The sequence below is a fragment of the Chroicocephalus ridibundus genome, chromosome 15 (genome assembly GCF_963924245.1).
Source record: "Chroicocephalus ridibundus chromosome 15, bChrRid1.1, whole genome shotgun sequence".
Taxonomy (NCBI): domain Eukaryota; kingdom Metazoa; phylum Chordata; class Aves; order Charadriiformes; family Laridae; genus Chroicocephalus; species Chroicocephalus ridibundus.
Genome location: NC_086298.1, coordinates 12,125,278 through 12,145,806, shown reverse-complemented (window position 1 = coordinate 12,145,806; position 20,529 = coordinate 12,125,278). Strand labels below are relative to the sequence as shown.

The 20,529-nt window shown below is 45.9% G+C and overlaps 1 protein-coding gene across 2 annotated transcripts in view; it reads right to left on the bottom strand.

The window, feature by feature from the left end:
* Positions 1-315: 315 nt before the first annotated feature.
* DDX31 (DEAD-box helicase 31) overlaps positions 316-20,529 on the bottom strand; it is a 50,093-nt gene continuing 29,879 nt past the window's right edge. For both annotated transcript variants that reach the window (XM_063353184.1, XM_063353183.1), the window contains exons 18-20: positions 16,974-17,085; positions 11,234-11,414; positions 316-741 (exon numbers count right to left, since the gene is read on the bottom strand). In XM_063353184.1, the coding sequence (XP_063209254.1) occupies positions 594-741; positions 11,234-11,414; positions 16,974-17,085 (441 nt within the window). In that variant the 3' untranslated portion in view covers positions 316-593. The remainder of the gene's footprint in view (positions 742-11,233; positions 11,415-16,973; positions 17,086-20,529) is intronic.

Here is a 20,529-nt window from a genome sequence, read left to right as displayed (position 1 = left end):
AGTCAGTGTCCAGGGACAGACCCTGCCCCGGCGCACAAAGGACAGGAGGGAAGGTGGCAGCAACGTGGCTGCGTGACCTGAGACAGGAGCAGAAGTGTCCCTGCCTATAAATGACAGGGGAAAGGGCAGCCTTCTCTCCTCTCCTCTTAAGTGTGCTCCTGGAACACCTCCTCTGCCACTACTGCTTATCTGATTAAAAAAGAGCCAGCAAACAGATCGTGGAGTGTTTCTACAGGTCTTTTAAACAGGAAAGCATCTCCTGTCTGAGTACACTTGTCTCACTTTCGTGTTACAAAGACATCACATTTCTCTGAAAACCATATTCAACCTTTTTTATTTTTCTTGCAAAAACCACCTTAGAAACACGGTGCATCTTCAGGAAGCCACGTTTAATTGCAGCAGTGCAACAGGACACGCCTGGATTTGATTCCATTTGGACCTATGGAATGAGGGGGAGGAGGCCAAGATCCCCAAGATCCCTCCCACGTTTGACTGAGAAACTGAAACGCTCCTCAGGTGATTTGGCAGGTCACCCCGACCCCCGGCTGAGGCGCTCAAGCAGGTTTTGCAGCCAATGACTGGAAGGTCCTGGCTTATGTTGGAATCTGCTGGTTGCCAGGTTTTCTCTGTTTTTTCTTCTTCTTGACCTTGGATACACCAGTGTCCATCCCACTGGAATATTCGGATCGCAAGATCTCAGCGAGGCGATGTTTGCCGTGGGTCTTCTTGCGAAGGTCAGACCTGGGCAGAGGGAAGAGAAGAGGAATTACATTTCCTTCTCTCTGAAATGCTGCTAGGTGGGTTACTTACTTTACAGCTGTGGAAAGTGACATTTGCGCATTAGCAGAAGAACAGCTTCCCTTTCTTGAGGCTTGATTTGAAATTCTGTCTCATGCAAAATTAGATATTGTTGTGACAGGTTTTCACAAAGGTGGCAAAATATCATGCCGTTTTTAAAAGCAAGCCTTTGTTCTGTACAAATGCTCTTGCAGGGGTGGCGGGGAGAAGGAGGGAAGGTTGTGCGCTGAAGGTTGATGAATTAGGTGACACAGCAGTTTGAAAATTATAATAATAATAAAAAACCCTAACAGCCTTAAACATTGAACAACGGAAACATTTTATAAACAGAGCTTAAATCCAGAGCTTGAAAACAGAAAAACCCCAAACAAACAAGCAAAAAAAAAAAAACGTCAGGAGTCTAAACCCAACAGGCTCTTTTCTTGCAGTGTCCTGCAGACATCACATGCACCTTACAGCCTCCCTCTCCAGAGAGCAGCTTCTGCAAAGGTAGCTGCGTTCCGCCCAGCCACTAAACTCCAACATGGATCTCCCTGCAGCCCTAAACTGCCAGCTATAAATATAAAAACCCACTCAGCGTTTTTCCACCACAAGTTCTGCCACTGTCCTGCTCTGTGACCTTGGGCAAATGTCATCCTCAGTGCTGCTATCACCCTCACTTATCTGCTTTAACTGCAACCTCTTCAGTGCAGGACCGAAAAACTTCGGTGCAGTTCCTTACCATGTTCCCTTGGTCCTGGGCACAATGTCCTCACGTCCCACTCTCCTCGTCATTATAAAGACCAGTGGCAGATCTCAAAATTTACCAGAGAAGTGAACAGAAACGTATCTGTCTCTAAATATGACAAGTGAATCGAACAGAAGCCCCACATCCATGCCAGCGTGCTCTTCTGACAATACACGGACCTCAGCACTCCTAAAGGTTGCAGCCCCCTGGCATCGCCCCTCGTAGCTCCTTCAGGTGCCCAGAAGCACGTTGGGGATGACAGGAGAAGGAAGGAACAGATCAATCCATTCATTAGGCCAAACACACAAAGAAGGGAAGGGAAGCAAACTCTTGGCCGTTGGAGGTATTTGCTTGCCCCCTTTTCCACAGCTCGTTCTCCACCCCTGTGTAGGCTCCACGGCTACAGTGGGTTTGGAGGGATGGATCAGAATCATAAGAAGGCTGGTGTGATGATTACCAATGAAAGACAGTTTGCCCTAGAAGAGAAAGCCTGGAAGACATAGGCAAGAAGACTTTGCTGCCTTCAGTGTAGTCTCCATTCTCGCACTAACTGAACAGTCAAGCTCTGCGTTGGCAGAAAGGCTAGAGACTGGACATACCAGAGAAATAAGATGCACAGCCACCCTCCGGTTTGAACCCACAGAAACTATGGGAAAAAGACTGAATCAACTCAGAAGCGACTGTGCAGCTAACAAAGCCAACGCGCTGTTGGTAAAGCCGTACCTGCAGTACCTCCACAGCAGACGTGCCTTGTCAAACTGCCTTCCTGAATGCACAAGCCGCGGCAGCACAGAGGGGTGCTCGTGGGTGCACACACAGCGCCAAGCCAAGCTGTGCCCTCAACCAGCCCGGCTCCGCTGCCAAAACTTTGTAGTGCGGCTGTATCCTCTGCTCAGCCCCCTCCATCCCCGATAAAGTTTCTATTTGACACCTTCACTGTGTCTCCAAGCATTTACTACAGTAATTTGAGGGTTACCAAGCAACAGATCAGTTTACTTAACAACAGAGAGCTATCTGCTGCAACAGGATAAGGAATCCACCAGTAGCTGCCAGACTGAGCTTCATCTCAGCAGGGAGGTTGTCCAACACTTTATTACCGATCAGGTGAAATCATTGCCCAATTAGTAAATCAATACCCCCTGCTGTGGTGATCCGCTGTACAGAGAAAAGCAAGGATGCAGGGAAAAGGGAGGTTTCTCCCCCTAACCAGGGCCACAAAAATCAATGGAGCTGTGCTGTGGAACCTGTGCTCGTCACCAAGAGAAGCAAAGCAGCTGTCAAGGCCCTGTTTAACCACGAGATGGAAGAGCCACAGGCAACAGTCTGCAGTGACAGCACACCAGGAGAAGTGCACCAGGTCAGGATCCCTGGCCGGATCCTGATTCCTGTTGTAAACCTGTAAATTCCCTTCTCTGCTCAACTGGTAAAAGTCTCTGGAGCTCTGCCAGAGCGGGCACGATAACATCGCAGGGAAAGGCGCTCTGTGGTTATGAGACACAGCCCAGGAGAACAGAGCGAGACCTTGACACTCACCCTCTGAGCATCCTTGGGCAAGGTATTTAATCTCTTTGGCCTTCATGTCCATTCTCCCACCTCATAACCCAGGATGACTGCATTTTCCCTGTCGCCGAAGGCTGGCGTGATGTTAATTTAAGAGAGCTGTGTGGCGATACTGTGGCAAAAAGCTCCACAGAAATGTTGTAAATGTAAGATGCATTTGCAACACAGACAGAACCCATGTTCCCATCACTGGATAAACACATGGATTGTCAGCATCTCTTTCTGTGATCTCACGTCTAGATATCACACTATATTGAGCCCTAATGAGAACACATCATGTTGATAACGGGCAGAGAAATCCCCAGCCCTTTAAATCCCTCCCTCCAAACGCAACAGTCAGTCTTTAGGCAGGGAACTATAAAACCAGTGCAGCTAAGGGGAACTTGCAGGGAAAAAAAAGATTCACCGACGACTGACCCATCCCAATGTGCTACAGTGCCAAGATTTCGGCAGGGCTTAAAGGAGACAGGAATGTTCAAACGGATGAGAAAATAGCCACTTTTAGTAGCTGGGGGAAAATGAGACAGGAATAGAGAAGTCATAACTCGGAAAATGAAACAGCCCCAACAGCCGAGTGAGGAAGAACCTGTCCCTGAACAGAAGCTATTTGACTTCTCTGTGCTACTGTCCAGCACAGCGGGTGTTGAGTGCCGTCACATATTGGATGCCGCGCAGAAGCACCACTGGACGACTACTCTTTTATGCTAGATATAGGGTTCCAGGACTCCCATAAAAGACAGCTGGGAATTGATAAGTAGTCAGAGGAGCCAGCACCACCTTCTAACTTCAAGTGGGGGACACATCATCCCTTCATTTGCAAGGCTGAACCCTAGACCCAACCACTGCTTTGGGCTTTATGTTCCAGGTATAGGGCTAAAACCGTATCACCCCAACCTCTATCTAATCACCTCGTTATCAAGGGGAGAGAAAGGTGCTTTGCACAGTGAGGAAGGGAAGGCAGAGCGCCTAGTAATTGCTTGGTACGGTCTGAGAAAGCCCCCCTCCTCCTCATGGAGGCATAGCAAGGAATAAAAGACCCAGGTTTACAGCTGCCTGTGCACATCTGTAATTAAGTTGCAACCTCACAAAAGCTGGTACCAAGAGCCTCAGAGACAATAAGGAAACAGAGGAACTGTCCCCAGATGACTTTGTTACAGCCTGAAAGGCCAGGAAAGACCAGGCCAGACACAAACTTTTAAAGACAAAAAAAGCTCTGCCCTCCTCCAGAAAACTGGAATGGTTTTATTTAAACACAAGAAACTTGTGAATCTTGCTAAATACATCACTGAATGATGAAAAGGCAGGAGAGGAACACCTGGAAGAAACAAGAGACAAGAAGTGTCCAGCCAAGGAAAGACAATAAAATCCTCTTTCCTCTGCTTCAGTCTCCTCCTACCTCCATCTGCAGAGCTGCTCCCGTTCCCCAGCCCACTCGGGAGCCGCAGTGTCCGCAGGGTGCCGGTGCCACCCAACCCTCCACCTCAGAGGAAATCTGAATGATTTGGACCTGTCTCTTTTCTGCTCCCTTGACTCTCAACTCTGCTCTGCTCAAGAGTATCAGAAAGGATTCAAGGCAAATCTTTTTTCACATCATGAAAAAAAAACCCCAAACCCAAACAGGTGAATGCAGTGTAGGGGATCTGCCCAAAACCCTCTCTGTTGTTTCCAGCTCTGTCTTCTGCTCTTCTACATGACACTAATGCACCATGGAAGTCCCACCTAGCTTACATGCAACACACCTTCAACACACTCAGTTTGTGACTTCCACACATCTTGGGCGATAGGTGGCTTTGTGAGCTCTGAAGACACCATCTGCTGAATCCCACAATCACTAGCAACAAGATGGTAGAGTAACAGAGACTATACTACAGCAAAAAACCCCAAGACAAGTATATTGAACTACGCTTTGAGGATGTTCAATGTAGCTGAGATCCTGTGGACAACTCCAAGGCACAAAGAGAAGAGGAAGAAAAGCATACTCAAACTGTTCTGTTCCTATATAACATCCCATTTGTCTCTCAGGCATTACTGATAAGATCGTAAGAATGATCAAGCTTCACCAGCCGATCCTGTCAGATTGAATTTGTTACAACACACAAACCAGGATCCTGGATGTGGAGACTCTCAAACAGGTGTAAAAGTACCAAGTGACAACAGTAAGAAAAGGAATGAGTACCGACACCATTTTTCATTTCAAAATTCCAATACGTATGTTTCATTGACACATCTGCTTCGTTAGAGAACTGAATCACAAGCTGATGTCCAAGCCAAACACTCCTACGTGCCAGAGTGGTGGTACATACACACATGCATGGCTTCTTGGACACCATTTGATGGCTCAGCCAGTCTTTTTATCTAAATAGTGAGCGAGCTTGTTCTTAGAGATGTCTCCTTCAACTTGGTTGGCCCTGCTGTCTGTTCCTTTGTCTTGAGCTGTGTGAAATGCTGGTGCAATGCAGCGCGGCAAGTGCAGTGACCTTTAACCAACGCACAGCATCTGCGGCAACCAAAGGCTCCCAAATTGCTCCAGCTGAGGAAGAAGGAGTATAAAGTTCTGACGCACAGTCCCAGAACTCATGGTGTGTCTTTGGAGGAGACAGGAGTAGGCTGTTTCATTTATCAGAAAATATTTCAACATGGATCACGCTATCAATCTGCCTGACAGCATCTCCAACAGCTCTCTGAAATTGTGCCAGCAACAGAGCTGGGTTACCTCTGGGCCAAGGCTGCTGCAACACCTGCTTTTTCTACTTACAGTGTTGGATGAACCATCTGCAGCCAACGCAATCCTGTTTGGGTTGGGTTTTGTATTGTTGTTTTTTGCGGAGTAGGGGCAAGAAATTCATCAGCAATCCTACACCGCTCTCGACAAGTCAACAGATGGCCTAGGTACTCTGTTATCAGCCGATGCGAACACGAGCTTGAGAAGATCAAGGAAAATTATTACCCAGTCAGACTGAGCATCAAGCGCTGCTCAGTGGAGCTGGAGCAGAGCAGTCTTCATGCAGAGACGTGCTAAACAGCAAAGCCCACCTTACACCTATTGAAGTCAACTGTATTTCAGCTACACAGAAAGAGACAAAAGCCCATAGCTTCACCTTCACTACCATCCCTTGGTCTTCAGCCTAGGCACCACTGGGGTGTGAGAACCTCCCAGGATTCTAGTTTCTGTCAGGCTCTTTCCCAGCCTAAGAGGAGAATGTATTTCAATCAGAGAGAGCTGATCATTTTTTTGGTGCGTACCAAACAGCACAGAGCTGTTTCCAGCTCCACGTACAAGCTCACTCAAAGATGCAGCAAAGGCTCTGTGCTGCGGCTGTGGTGGAACAGGACAGCAATAAAGGGCATTGCTGTATGCAGATAACAATCAGATGGATTTCACAATTATAAAACTTTAATTTTATAACAGGACTTTTTTATAACATCATGGCGCAGTAAGCAGGACTCATCTGTGTCCCTGAACTGCCTTTATGAAGAGTGATGGCAATGTTTCTTTTCACAGCAGTCATGTCTCTTACCCTCATTTTTGGATCCGTTCGCACTCCAGTGCATGAATCCATGCTCTTACCTGAGCTGCAGTCTGGCTTTCTAGAGCAGACTGCTCAAAACTAGTGAAATTCCTAGTGGGCAGAATTCCAAACTTGCATTTTGACTAATTAAGTGATATTAGGAAAGCTGTAAATGGCACGCAAAAACTGGCAGGCAAACTGCTTCTAATGATTAGACAATTGCTGTGCAGAGACACCCAGCTGCAGCCGTGATTCGCAAGCCCTGTCAATAGAAGCATTAGTCTTTCCAAAATTGTCAATGCCAAGACGTTCAAAAGTGGAATCAAGGATACGAGGTAGGATAGAAGGTAAAAGGCTACTAGCTTTCATCCAAAGGAGACTGCTGCCCTCGCCGTACACAGGAGAACACACAGGGCTACAAGGTGTATTCCCCAACAGGAGTCTAATTCTGTCTGACCACTAAATGCTGAAGAATGAATTCATACAATAATTTTGCAGCTAAAACCTTAAGGGCATGATGATATCCATATTCAGAGCAACGGCAGTGTAATAATGATGTAAATCAATCCCCTCAAACAACAGCACCCTGGATACCTTTTCTTGATCCCATTTTAGTTAAGAGTTAGACTTAAATTCTGAAGCATGAGGGGATTTTCACCTTAATTTTTATACTCATTTTTTGCACATGCTGTAGCAGCTATGAATATACATATACGCCTATGTAAAGTCAATCTTTCTGAGCATTTCTGGCATCAGAGACATCCTGCAGCAATGAGTTCCACAGAAACTACTGAACTTAAGGATTTATCTCTTTCTTTGTAATGGCATGAATTCATAAACCAGGCAAATTAAGTTGCAACTCCTCACTACAGTGAAACCCTTTGAGGACATACAACAGTCTTCCAGAGTGCAAAAGGAGAAAACGGACCATCCGTCGCCACAGAATCCCATAAAACCACACTGATCCAAAATGCAAAAGATTGATCAGCACAGGGATGCTTGGTGGAAGGGCAATAGGTCTTCGTCAACTGCATTGTGAAGGAACCAAAAGACACGTCTATCTGGCATGTCAGCTACTTCCTGCGCATGCTGCTTCTCTGCAGTGAACGAAAGACAGTTAATCCCTCAATGGAAGAGGGATCAGCTTCCTTGCATCTACCCTCAGTAAAAGCACGAGCCCAGACACTTACTAAGCTGATGTACTGTAACTTAATACACAGTATCTGGTTCATGTGCTCATCTCTTACCTAAATACAGCATTTCAACTTTCCAAAAAATCACGAGCAATTATTTTTTACTTTTCAGACTGGGTTTTGCAGGAACCACTACAGCTAAGGGGACAGTTGGCTTGCACGAAGAGGTTTAAAAAAATACATGAAAGTTTTACACGTGCACTCAGGAGGAGAGGGCTGCTTCCACATTTCAGCACTGAACCGTCGCACACCTGGCTGATGCGTCCTCTTCTCTCACTTGCCCCAAGCAGGCTCTCTAAGGAGGTGCTAAGCACAAAAGGAGACTTCAAAAGAAATGAAAAGTTTTCTTTGTCCTCTTAAGGAAACGTTTAATGATTGCCTTTACCCCACTTTCAACCTGGACTGCCTGTTCTTTATTCTCTGGGCAGGTGCTGAGAGATGCAGCTTTAGTGAGCAGACTGACTAAAAACAAGTATCGGATGTTTGGAGACAATGTGTAATTCGACAACCAACACTCACGGTATCATGTGAGAAATATAATTAAAAAGATTGCTCTGTGACTATGCTGTTATCATTTCAAGCCTTGCGTTTTACAATTAAAAACCCTTTGTCTTCCAAATGGCAGGCTAAATTCTGCTTTCTGCTTTGTCAGTGTCAAATCAAAAGCACTATCTTGAATTCATGCTAGTGGAGACTGAATTTAAATCTACTTTCACTCTTTCTTGAAACTATCCTATAAATACTAATATATCTGCTCTTTGGGGTTTTTTTGTTTTGTTGGTTGCTGTTTGTTTTTTTTTTTTTTTTTTTTTTTTTTTTTTTAAGCACCCACAGAGAAAGTTGATTAGAAAGTAGTTTCGCAGGCAAGAACAATTGTTGCATGTCACAACTTTGGCTATTTCTGCAGGGTCTTAACTTTCCAGATGCTCCCGAATTTGAAATCTGGAGCTTGAGCCGTGACAAACCCGTGCAAAGTCTGCCCACTTTCCCTGAGCTGCAATTATACGATCCACGTGCAAATGAGCTTTCGAATCACTCTCGGACCGTTTGTTCTAACACCTCCACATCCCCAACCCCACGCGTCCTGTGCGTAAACTACCTACTGGATCTTGAGCTTGCCTGTACTATAATAGGATGAAGACTTGGGGAGGAGGAACGCCGTCTAAGAGGTGCGTAACAAGAAAAAAAGTAGCTCTAACAGAGTAGCAACATCATAGGAACAGAGAGAGGCATTGTTGCAGGCCAAGTAATCCTGTGACACGCTACTGTCAGTCATAGCTTGACACCCTGCTGGGCCAGCAAGACATCAAAGCCCACCCCATACCATCTTACATGCTCTTTATCAGCTAATCAGGCTATTCTTCCCGAAATAAAGCTCTGTTAAATCCCCTGCTCACAGGGGCATTCCCATCCTGTTGCCCATCTGCTGGTGAGGGTCAGCTGAAGCAGGAGGCAGATCAGTGGCCCGTCCCTGGTGGCTTCTCAAAGCAGGACAATGCTGTCTCCAACTTTTTATTTTAAAATCCCTTCCCCTTGCATTTTTTTTTTCTTCCAAGATATGTACATGTGCAAGAGATGCCACTAGCCCAGGAACAATTATGTGGATTAGTGCTTTAATTGCACAGCTAAGGTTTGTTAATGGAGTCTGCAGCAACAATTACATGGGAAGAGTCAGAACTGATACCAATAAAAGAAAAAAGACTTCGCTTCTTTGAATTATTGCAGTGATTTTCCAGGCAAGCCAGAAGTTGGTATTCTGCTGTTGAGCTAGGGAGGACAGCGAGACCTTAACATTGCTATCTCAAACGGGAGAATTATCTATCCTGTGGAAGGAACTCCAGGGAGCCAGGATGGGACACACTGAACACCTTCAGCTCCATTTCAAGCAGAGGAGAGGATGTGGGGCTCTGCACCTCCAGGAGCATCAGGGAGCCTCAGATTCCTCACACAGTACCCAGGAACAGCCCTGTCCACACACCAGACGGGACAGAGCTGTAACTCCAAGTTTGCTCCCAGACTTTTCTGGGAGAAATCCCACACAGAAATGCTTTTGCCAGAACTACTGAAGTCTACAGGCAGCAGAGCACAAGTTTGTTCATTCCTACCAATAGACCTGCCTTTTGATTTGGGCTTGGACTTACACAACTATAGTTGATCATTTAATTAATAACTTCGAAAATACACTGCAGTCCTCCCCCTTCCTTCAGGTACTAAGCTCATGTCTTAGGGAGAAGAAGTAGTCCAAGCTGCAGCTGACCGTTCTAACAGGATGGACACAATTTGTCCCATGGCAAATCCAACAGCCAGGAAACTGCTGGTGCAACTGCAGGAGAAGGCCTACAAAAGACTGTCTGTCTAGTGTAGAAAGGGTGGAAAAAAGGTCAGGTCAAAAAGGGTCTTTATAGACAGTAAGACACATACTTTGCTCCCGATGCAGTCATACGAGCAAAGAGAGGGTGATGCGGTCAAAAAAGACAAGGCAGGAAGATTCTGAGATTATTTCTGTGCAGCAGATCGGAACAGGCGCAAGAAAGAAGAACTGGTATTTCTCAAGGCCAGGGAGGAAGAGACTATCTTGTGAGGTAAACAGGCACTCAGTCAGTCAACTTCAAATTGGAGAAGCAAAAATGTTAATTTCTCTGCTATTTCCTCGACGCTTTTAGGGCAAAGAGTTGCTACTGCAGCTGATCCCGGGCCAGGGATCACAGCTCTCTGTAGGATCATGCAACTGGACGTGGGGATGAGAATGGAAGAAGTCTGGCAGCTTCTACTATGGAGGTGCTTGGCCACAACAACAGGACTGCTGCTGGAGCTCTAGCAACCAAGACCTGTGCAAGAAAGAGAACCACTCCAAAATACGTGGAGACTCCTGCTTTGCTCTGAACACTGCCTTATCCTTCAAGCTAGCTCTGGAATGAAGCCTAAATAAATAAAAATCAGGCTGCTTCTGTTCATAAGACTCACTGGAGCTGGTGTTTTCAAGTGCTTAGAAAATGAAAAAGCTACAGCAAAACCCAGGCTGGCCTATGTAGGTGCATCCCCACACTTGGCAGCTTCCTTCAAAAAAAGAGTATCTTTATCAGAAGTAAAACTACAAAGTGAGCTGCTTGTTTGGTTTTGCTTTGTTTTTCTTAAATTGAGTTCCCACTCCAACGTTCCACCAAGTTGACTTAATAAGTGTAATTTTTAGGCTCTCTAAAGCCATTGGAAAAAGGGGAATGAAACAGCTCAGAGAGCAATGCAACCTAAGCCAATGGCTCAACATGATTTAGCCTCTCAGGAACAATCACACGTGACCTGCCCACGGCAGGGGGGTTCAACTAGATATCTCTGAGGTCCCTTCCAAACCATTCTATGATTCATGGAGAACAAGAACCCTGGGGAGCAAAGCACACCATAGATTGTCATGTGGCATTCCTCGGCTCGAGAGCATCAAGTTGCCCTACCTTTTTGGTCTTGGTTTGGTTTTCTTCTTTGAGCCAGCAGTTGGAAGAGCGGTCAGGTTCTGGGGGGCATCTCTTAGGCCAAAGCTCTTGGCCACATGACCCAGGTGGAGAGATTTGATGTGGAAGATGTGCTTCAGGTTCCTGGGATACGTGGTATAGGCACAAAGGAAAGACTGCAGTGCTGAGGGGAGGAAAAAAAAAAAAGAAAAGAGAAAAAAGAAAAGAGTGAATTCTGTTTGCTACTGCATTTTTTTATATATACGTATATATATACATGCTTAAAGATTCAGCTGTTCCAGCTGAAAGGACACTGGGCTCGTCCTTTGGGACACCTTCTGGTCAGCAGCTGGTAGAAAAGGTTGGTACGTTAGAACTCTGTGAAGGTTGTGTAGTACTAGTACAATCCCAAGAGGAGAAGGTAGGTGGTGGAGAAGTGTTAGGGACCAAAATAAAGCTACATGAAGTTGCACTAGGTTTGCCTCTTGCAAGGATGCCCCTTCTGCCGGAAAGGGTGATGTTTGTAGCACGTCTCACAAGAAGAATCATTGACACCAAATGGCAGCAGACAGAGGGAGGGAGGGAGGGAGGGAATAGAGACACAGGGACGAAGAGAGGGAAAGAGAAGCATGGAGGTGGCATAGGAAGACTCCTCTGATATTACAGTCCCAGTAGTCCATGCATTTTTTTTCACCAGTTACTCGCTAGTCCCTTATAAATATCCAAGAGCCAGATGGATTTCCTGACTCATCATCACACTGAGAAGAGAGCTCACTTTCTCAAAAGGGAAAAATAATAGAATTGCGTGCAAATTTCCCTTCACATCTTTATATTCCTGTAATGCCCTTCCCTCAGGGATCATTGCTCTAAAGACAATCATCCACTAATACGAACACTACCACTGTTCCTCCACGTACCCAGAACGTTAACTACACCCAGGCTGTCCTCGCTGCTATGGGGAATAGAGGGACTTTTAGTAAGGAAACTCCACAGCTCAGAAAACGCCTCCCTTCAGTCCCCTGCTGCTCCTCTGCTTGCTAAACCTCCTGGGCCTCCCCAGCCCTGACTCCAACCACCACCTACATCCTTCTCTCCCCCTCAGCCCCCGACAGCAGCAAGCTCTAAACTCTAACCTCTCCTGCCCTTGCCTGTTGAGCCACCGGACCAGCAAGTTTGCCCACAGCTTATGTCTAATCTCTTGGCAGCAGCCGGAGATTGGAGTTTATGAACAGTAATAAAAATGTCATTTTAGCAGATCAGCTCCTGGAAGGACCCAGGGAATCCATCAAAGCTCTGTTTACTGAGTAAAGCGAACTCCTTTTCCCAATCGATGAGAAGAAAAGATTGAGTTTTTTGCACCTTCTTCCCAATTTCACGACGCTACTCTTTTAGAAGCATCTCAGCATCAAGAGACCTGTGTTTTCCCAAAAAGAGAATGCTAAATTCCAAATACCCCATCTCGGTGTCTCATCTGAAGGCCAACCCTCTGAGGGCTTATAAACCACCTCAAATGCTCTCAAAAACCCTATTCTGCTGCTTTTTTTTTTTCCATAAAGTTATCAGTCAAATTCACCTGCTATGAGAAGGTGTAACTCTTCAAAAGGAACAATACGCACTTGCTCCCGCTAAGAATTTGGTCCCGTTGGAGCTAATATAGCTGTCTTTCCCACAAGGTTTGAAATGGCTGATACTAAAGATCTGTTATTATGAAGGCTGAGCTCACCTTCCACAGTTCTTCAGATAGGAAAGGCTGCTGGTACCAACTCCCCAGATCAGAGTTAGAGAATCAAAGTGTCAAAGGCCTCCCTCTTCCCAAAGTCCTGACAGACAACCACCAGATCCAGTCTTGACTCAGAGCGTGCAAAACCAGGGAGAGCTGTAAGATTCTAACCCAAAGCTGAACTAACAGCCCTGCTGCACCAGCGGGTCGAAACCTCCGCTCATGAAACTGTCTTACCTCCGAGGAGCTCAGAGCTGCCAATGTTCGTTACAGCACCCATGAGACTTAAATTAAGACCTTTGTGGGTGAGATTAATTTTTTTAAAATCTTTACTATCAGGTCTTTAGACCCGTCAGCGTTGCCAGGGTCTTGTTTTCCAGCTTTTATGTGCAATTATGGTGGCGAAATATTAAAAGCTTTTTTTTTCTTTTAAGTTCAAATTCTTTTATAATTTTGTGATCAAAGAGATGGAGCTTTACAAAAACACAAGGAGACTGGTAACAGTGTTGGTCAGGCCGTAATTCACACAAAGGGCACCTCATCTTAACGCCACAGGAGTAAACTGCCCGAGCTGTTACAGTTTTTGCCACACCAACATGAGTCTAAGGCAACACTTACTGGCCTGGGGGGCGAATTCAGCCTCACGCTTGCGTAAGAGAGGGGATTTAGATGGGGCCTTTGCACCTGCGCATCCCCACTTTTCTATAGCAAGTGTAAGTGTGGGAAGTCAAGGGTGAAAAAAAGAATAGAGCTACATATGACAGAGGTTAGATAGGTTGGTTTGCAGGTTTTTTAAACAGGGGATAAGAGGGCAACGAGGTGTGAAAGTGAGACAGGTGCCATAACCTGTTCACCATGCTCTCAGCTGGCAGACAGTTCCCGGCGCTTGCCCCTGAGCGCAACCTCAGCCACACGGCAGGATAAACCGGTGGAGGCATTTTGCCAGCGTATAGAGCATGTGGGAACGGGAAGGAAGAACGCACCAAAACCACCATGGATCCAAGCATCACGCCACAGCAGTGGGCTCCTGTAACTCTGCTGTCCCTCTCAACACACGGGTGGGTGCTGAGGACAGAAAGGATGAGGCAAAACGCTCAATTATAAAAGGGAGTAGATTCAGATTATATATTAGGAAGAAATTCTTTGCTGTGAGGGTGGTGAGCCCCTGGCCCAGGGTGCCCAGAGAAGCTGGGGCTGCCCCATCCCTGGAGGGGTTCAAGGCCAGGTTGGACGGGACTTGGAGCAACCTGGGCTGGTGGGAGGTGTCCCTGCCCAGGGCAGGGGGTGGCACTGGATGAGATCTTTAAGGTCCCTTCCAACCTGAACCATTCCATGATTCTATGATAAAATGGTGAAACACAGAGAAAAGCAGTTTGCTTCCTTCCCCTCTCTGTACCCGAGTGGCATGAAGGATCAGAGTCTCCTGAGCTCTACCTGTCCTCACAGCTCCAAAAGGGAGTACCTATCACCACACAACCCATTGGATGAGAGTCCTCCATTTCCCAGAAGGGGCTCCACACTTCATGAGGATCTGTCCTTCAGGTAGCAGGGCCCAGCCGTACCCCTCCTCCCAGCCAGCTCACCGCTGATCAGTCAATCAAGTTTGAAGGGCAGCACCTTCACTGACCCATTTGATTTGAGTTTGGAAAACATGGGACCGAGAGGCAGAAGGGGTGAGTGGGCAGGGAGCCACTCGCCTTTTGAAAGCGGGCTGCAGTCAAAACACTGCTTATTAACATTGACTAGGTCAGAAAATGGGGAAAAAGAGAAAAAGAGAGAGAAACAAATGCATCTCTGGCACAGTTTCCAATTGATTGTCTGCCATGAAAGCAAAAGCCAGCTGCCGTGTTAATTATTCATGATGCCTGGCGCAGAGGGGAGGAAGAGGGGGCTTATGGAAGCCACTCATCAGTGGAACATTTGCATATGTAGATAGTGGAGTAGGAGAAAGAGGTGGAGTGCTCCTGTACAAGATAAATGGGATGCACAACATTTCAGCATTTTCTGTCCTCCTTGTCTGTGGATAAAGAAGTTATTAGTGCTGAGGGCAGCAACAAGTGTGTGTGGTGTGTATGTGTGCGCGCAGTGACATACGCTGTAGAGAGAGACCACAGAGGTTTTCTAAGTGTGACCAGAGCCATTCAGTTGTTCTCCCTGTCACAGTCATTTTAGGTTAGAAGTTCACATGGGGTATAAGGAATCCCAGGGGAGCAACAAGAAGCTCATCCATGCAGAATCAAGGATTTGATCAATTAGTCACATGCTTTGAGATTGTGGACTTAAAAGTGCAGCTATAAAAGTAATTACACCAGTCAAGCAGCACAACACACCTGAAAATGGGCGCAAGCAAGCTGCGTGTGTAGCGAGCCTCTAACACCCCACTATAGAGGAAAGGCATTTTGAAACCCCGAGGAAAAAAAATCAGCACTGCAACTGTCAGGGGTGTGCGCGAGAATCGGTACAGTGACATGCAGTGGTGGGGAGCAGAGCAAAGAGTGAAACAGTAGGATTTCAAATACCTCGCCCATCAGTATGGCCATGCGTCATTAAACGCACGCAGAGTAATCTGGGGTAAGCAGGCAGTTATAGTACGAGCTCTAGTCGTTCCGCTATGTCATCAACTAACACGTTAGTACACGGTACACACCCATTCAGAAAAAAACAGCACCTCTGACCTCTTGAACAATCACTTCTCATGATTCCAAACAATTTTAATGCTGAACTTAACTTCTATCTTGAGAACAGCCTCCCCTTACCCAGTTTCTGTGATGACATTGTACAGCTCAAAGGCAAATTTCCCCATTTGGTTTTGGGCCCCTCAGTATGTGATTTACGTAGTTTAGGACGGCAGGTGTATATATAATGGTAAACAGAAATGACATAGGTCATTAAAACTCATCTCAAGACCCCTCTCATCCAAACCTAACTGGAAACATTGCAGAACTGAAATCAGCAGGACTTCTACGCAAGCTTAGACAGCAGGATTTGACTCGGAGCAAACTGACAAATGAGGTGAAAAAGAAAACGATCCGGAAGGGAGATATGTGGGAAGAGGAGACAAAAAAAAGGGGAAAGGCTCTAGTCCTATATATTGTAAGCAAGAGTGATTTAGTCTCTTGCATAAAGAGCTTGCATTTTGTGGACTCGTCTCAATATTTAATAACCAAATTCCAAGTAATTGTCAAGGACCTGTGGAGCCTGACTTCCCACATTGCCCTTACAACAGCCATTCAGTTTTCAGGTGCACCCAGATCAGCCTTATTGGACATCAGAACTGTAGGCAGAAGAGTGATGCCTACGTTGCACCACCTTTCTGGCTCCTCTCAGGAGACTGTTTAGTGTTTTTCATCCCTGGCAAGTTCTTAAACTTTCCTCCAAATCCACCTTCCTTTGGATTTTCCAGACTGAGAAGCAGAAGCAAAGAGCTTCTTGTACTGCTCAGGGACAACTGCTGCGCATCCTGCTTGGCAAAGATGGGAGACCAAATCCCAGATTTGCACCTAGCTACACTTATTATTAAATCCATCCCAGTTTTTCTTATTCCTGCCTTTTTGAGTAGTTGCCCTCTCTCTCATTTTTCTCCCATCCCAAGCAACAACCTCCAGTCTAAGATCCTTGCCTGTTAAGAGCTGCTCCCAAGGCATCCCATCCTGGTACACCCCTCATCCCTGGTGTAAACTGAAAGCATCTAACGGGTATTGCACCAGGATGCGGGTAGGCAGGTCACCCATGACCTTCCCAGCAGAACACACATCAGCTATTCGCTCATGCGATTCGGTCAGAGCCCTTGGATGTAAATCCTATCAAAAGCCAAGATTAAACCTCATTTGCACGTAATATGGGAATGCAAGAAATTAACATTTAATATCATCACAAAGCCTTCTGGGCCCACCTCAACCCCCTACAGAGCCCAATGGCCCCAAAATGTTTCTTCCAGGCCTTTTCCTGAAGCTCTCCGCCAGAAGAAAACCTTGGCAGCTTCTGTGAGTCCTTCTGGAATAAACTGAAAAGAAACACACTGACCTTTCTTTGCCCACCGGACAGTCCCCTCATTGGAGTGAACGTAATTTTCAAATTTCGTCTGCAAGATCGTGGCCCGCTCCCGGACTTCCTGAGGGTCTGTGCCACAGGATTTCTGCAAGGGCGGTGGGAGGATTAGAGGAAAGAGAGAATTTGAGTCAGGAATAATGAAGCAGTTTACAATAGATTTAATAACAGTAAAATCACACAGTAACCACCCAGGGGCCAACAAAGGTAATCCTCTCAATATTACTAGAGAAAAAAAAAATATAGATAAAGATGTTAAAGTCAAAGCAGCCGGTGAGCGCTGTGTGGTGAGGAGAGCAAATCAGTTTTAATTTTGTGTTTTCTAACATCTATCATGTATCTTCCCCCCCCACCCCCCCCGCTTTTTTTTCCTCTTTCCCCAGATTCAACAGCTCAGATACCCCTGCTTATTTCTACTGGAGTTATTTGGGATAACTCCCCCCAGACTCTCTACACGAACAGTTTTAGACTGATGTTGCAAGTTCCCTTGTGCAGGTCACCAAAACACCTGGTCTGTTCTAGGCACGTGTGGGGCAGGAGAGCTACATTCATCCCCAAGCTCCAGAGAATGGAGCAAATTCAGCACCTGTGAACAAAGCCAACTAAATGAACTTCTCACTATTGATGCCTACATGAAGTTCTCCCGCTGTCAACAAGTCGTACTTAACTGTAACTGCCACCACGCGGTTCCTCCAGAATAACACAAGTCCCTTCCATCAAAGACATGGCAGAAGAAACTTTCTTAGACCAAAAGGGCAATTTTGCATGTGCTCAAGCTTTCTCAGGATGCAGTTAAGGAAATGTAAAGCAAACGCTCCTGGGAGCAAGCTGTAACTGGGAGGAGAAAAGAGGCTGTCTCTCTCTCTCTGAAGTACCCAGGCAGAGAAAGGAAATGTGGACCAGAAAACAAGAGAATTTTTGATGGAAAGTTGACAGCAAAGCGCAAAGCCAAGAATCCATGGATGTGAACCTCTCCCAAGAAAGGACCACTGTTCTCAAAAGCTACTCGGACAGGAACCAGCATCCAAGCCTAAAAGTGCCAGATCCAAGGCAGTAACTTGATACTGATCAACCCCCTTATCGGACCAGGGCTGACTGAAAACAAACATCCAGCTCCCAGGACTCTGTACTAGGCCTGAGCCAAGGCCACAATCCTGTTGTTCCTCCCTGGTAGATTTGCATGCTAATGCCGTAGGAGCCTCCTTCCCTCGCAGCTACGAGCATCACCTCTGCGCTGCTGCCAGTCCAGGGGAACGGTATTGCACTGACACCGCGAACCCCAGCCATGGTGGAAGCCAGGCAATGCTGCTGGCACCCTACACAAAATGTGCTGTTGATCTGCCATTCCACAGCCTAACAGCAAATCTGCCCAGAGACGGACCCCAAACGCAGTCTAAATTTCCTGCACAGTGCCCTCTTTTGAACTCAGGATCCCACAGCTTCCAGCCATTGGGTTATTCTTCAGCAAAGCAGATACAGGGACTAGAGCTCCTGCTCGCTCACCACCTGGAATCACTGTCCATCTGCATCTCCAGCAAAGACAACGGTGGGTATTTTAAGGCTAGGTGAAGAGTCTCCCAGATTTCTGCTCTCTGCTATCTGTCTCCCAATCCACTCAAGAAAGACAGCACAGCCCGTTTCACAGCCGCCTTTTCGTTTGACTTAACGTGCACCTATTGATCAGCTGAGACAGTCTCCAGTCGAGGGGCCTCTGTAAAGGTTTAACACACTACAAGTGGAGCTGCCTCCCCGAAGTGGACACTCGTCGCTGGGACTAACAAGTTTCCATTGACGTGAAACATAAAACTTTCTCCCCCCGCCTGCTCCTCCTCGCCCCCATCACTTTTCTTTTGTTAAGCCTCCTGGCAGCACAAAGTGTCACCTTCCCAGCGTTTTTTAATATGAATGTGAAATTAGTGAGGTTTGCCCTTTCCCCTGGCGGACAGAATCCTCTGTTATTAAAAAGTAAAGCACTTTAATAATGAAAACTTTTTCTCTTTTTCCTGTGTTTTAACTGTTTAAAATTAATGAGAAGGGCATAACGGTTGTCAAAGCGATATTGAAAGCCGGGTAGCCAGGACCGAATAAGCACGAAAATCCCTCCAGAGTGTTAAATAAACAGTGCTTCAGCCCCCTCTGAATCCCTCTGTTGGTTATTGTATACATTCTGTAACAGCACTCAGAATAGATCTGAGCACCGGGGAGGCAGAAAGGTTTCAGAATTCCAATAAAGGCCTCAAATTAAAGACAGCCTGGTGCGAATTCCAGGAGAAAATTAAAGAGACCTCAAGCTTAAGTGACAGGTGACTTGCTTCTGTGTCACAACTGTCAGGGGATTTAGTGATAATATGGCAATATATTACAAAGGACTTTTCTTATTCCCCCCTTTAGGTTTCAAAATGAGGCATCTCTTCTTCCTGGTGCTGGGGGAAAAAAAAAAAAAAAAGTAAGACAAAAATGAGGGATAAAAAACTAGGTGCATAATTTCCAAAGTGTGAGGTCAGTCCAAGAGAAATAAATGAAAAAAAGCAAATGGCAGGAAATATAATGTACTCGGAAAACAGCTTCTCCCCTCCTCCCACCTCCACCTTGTCTTTTATCCGCTTCAGCCCCTTGAGACAGATCTCATTTTAAAATTGCCCCCTAATGGGCATGAAAAAAAAAATATCTGTGTTTGATTCCTGCCTTCCAGAGAGGTTCATCTTAAAAAAAAAAAATAAATAACAAATAATTAAAGAAATCTAAATTTAAAACTGACTCAGAGCCAAACTGTGAAAATAAAACCTGCACATCATGCGAGTGCCTGGACAGATCAAATAAAGCAGTGCCACTGGAAGCGCATTGGAAGCCATCCTGTACGCACTAGTCACACAAGCAAGCTTTAATCTTGCTCGTATCCCGGTTCGGATGAACAGGACAATTAATTTGAGACCTTACACATTTTTCCAAGACCCAAAAGATAAAAGCCTACCCCAGAGGTTTGCCTGATCTACTCTCCACCTGGATGAATGTGTTACACGTGTTAAGTAAGAAGCATTATTGCCATTATGGAGAAATAGTGGGACAGGGGAACTTTTTCTACCTTGTGTTTGCTTAGAGTTAGAGCCTGCTCTGGCAGATCCCTAACCACGAGCATAACGACCGTGATCAGGAACAACATCTATAGGCTAAAAGAAGAAATGGCCCTAGTTACAGTGTTATTTAACCGGTTTCAAGACATCAGGGGGACTCCTCCAACCACCAACTACACCCGGAAAAGATGTTCAGAAGAAAGAAACTTTTGATTATAAAGACTGCAGCTTTTAGGTTTGAGAGGATGGGATAAGCCCTGAAAGCCTCTGATTTCATTAAGAGAATATGTTAATGGGAGAAGGGATTGAAACACAATAAAACTAGACTGAGGCACAAAAGTTCTTTCTTAAAACAGTACCAAAAAAAAAAAGGAAGGAAAAAAAAAAAGACACCAAAAACCCAGGCTGTAACATGTCCTGCTTCCATTATACTTCAAAACAAAATGAAGGATTTTGTTTTA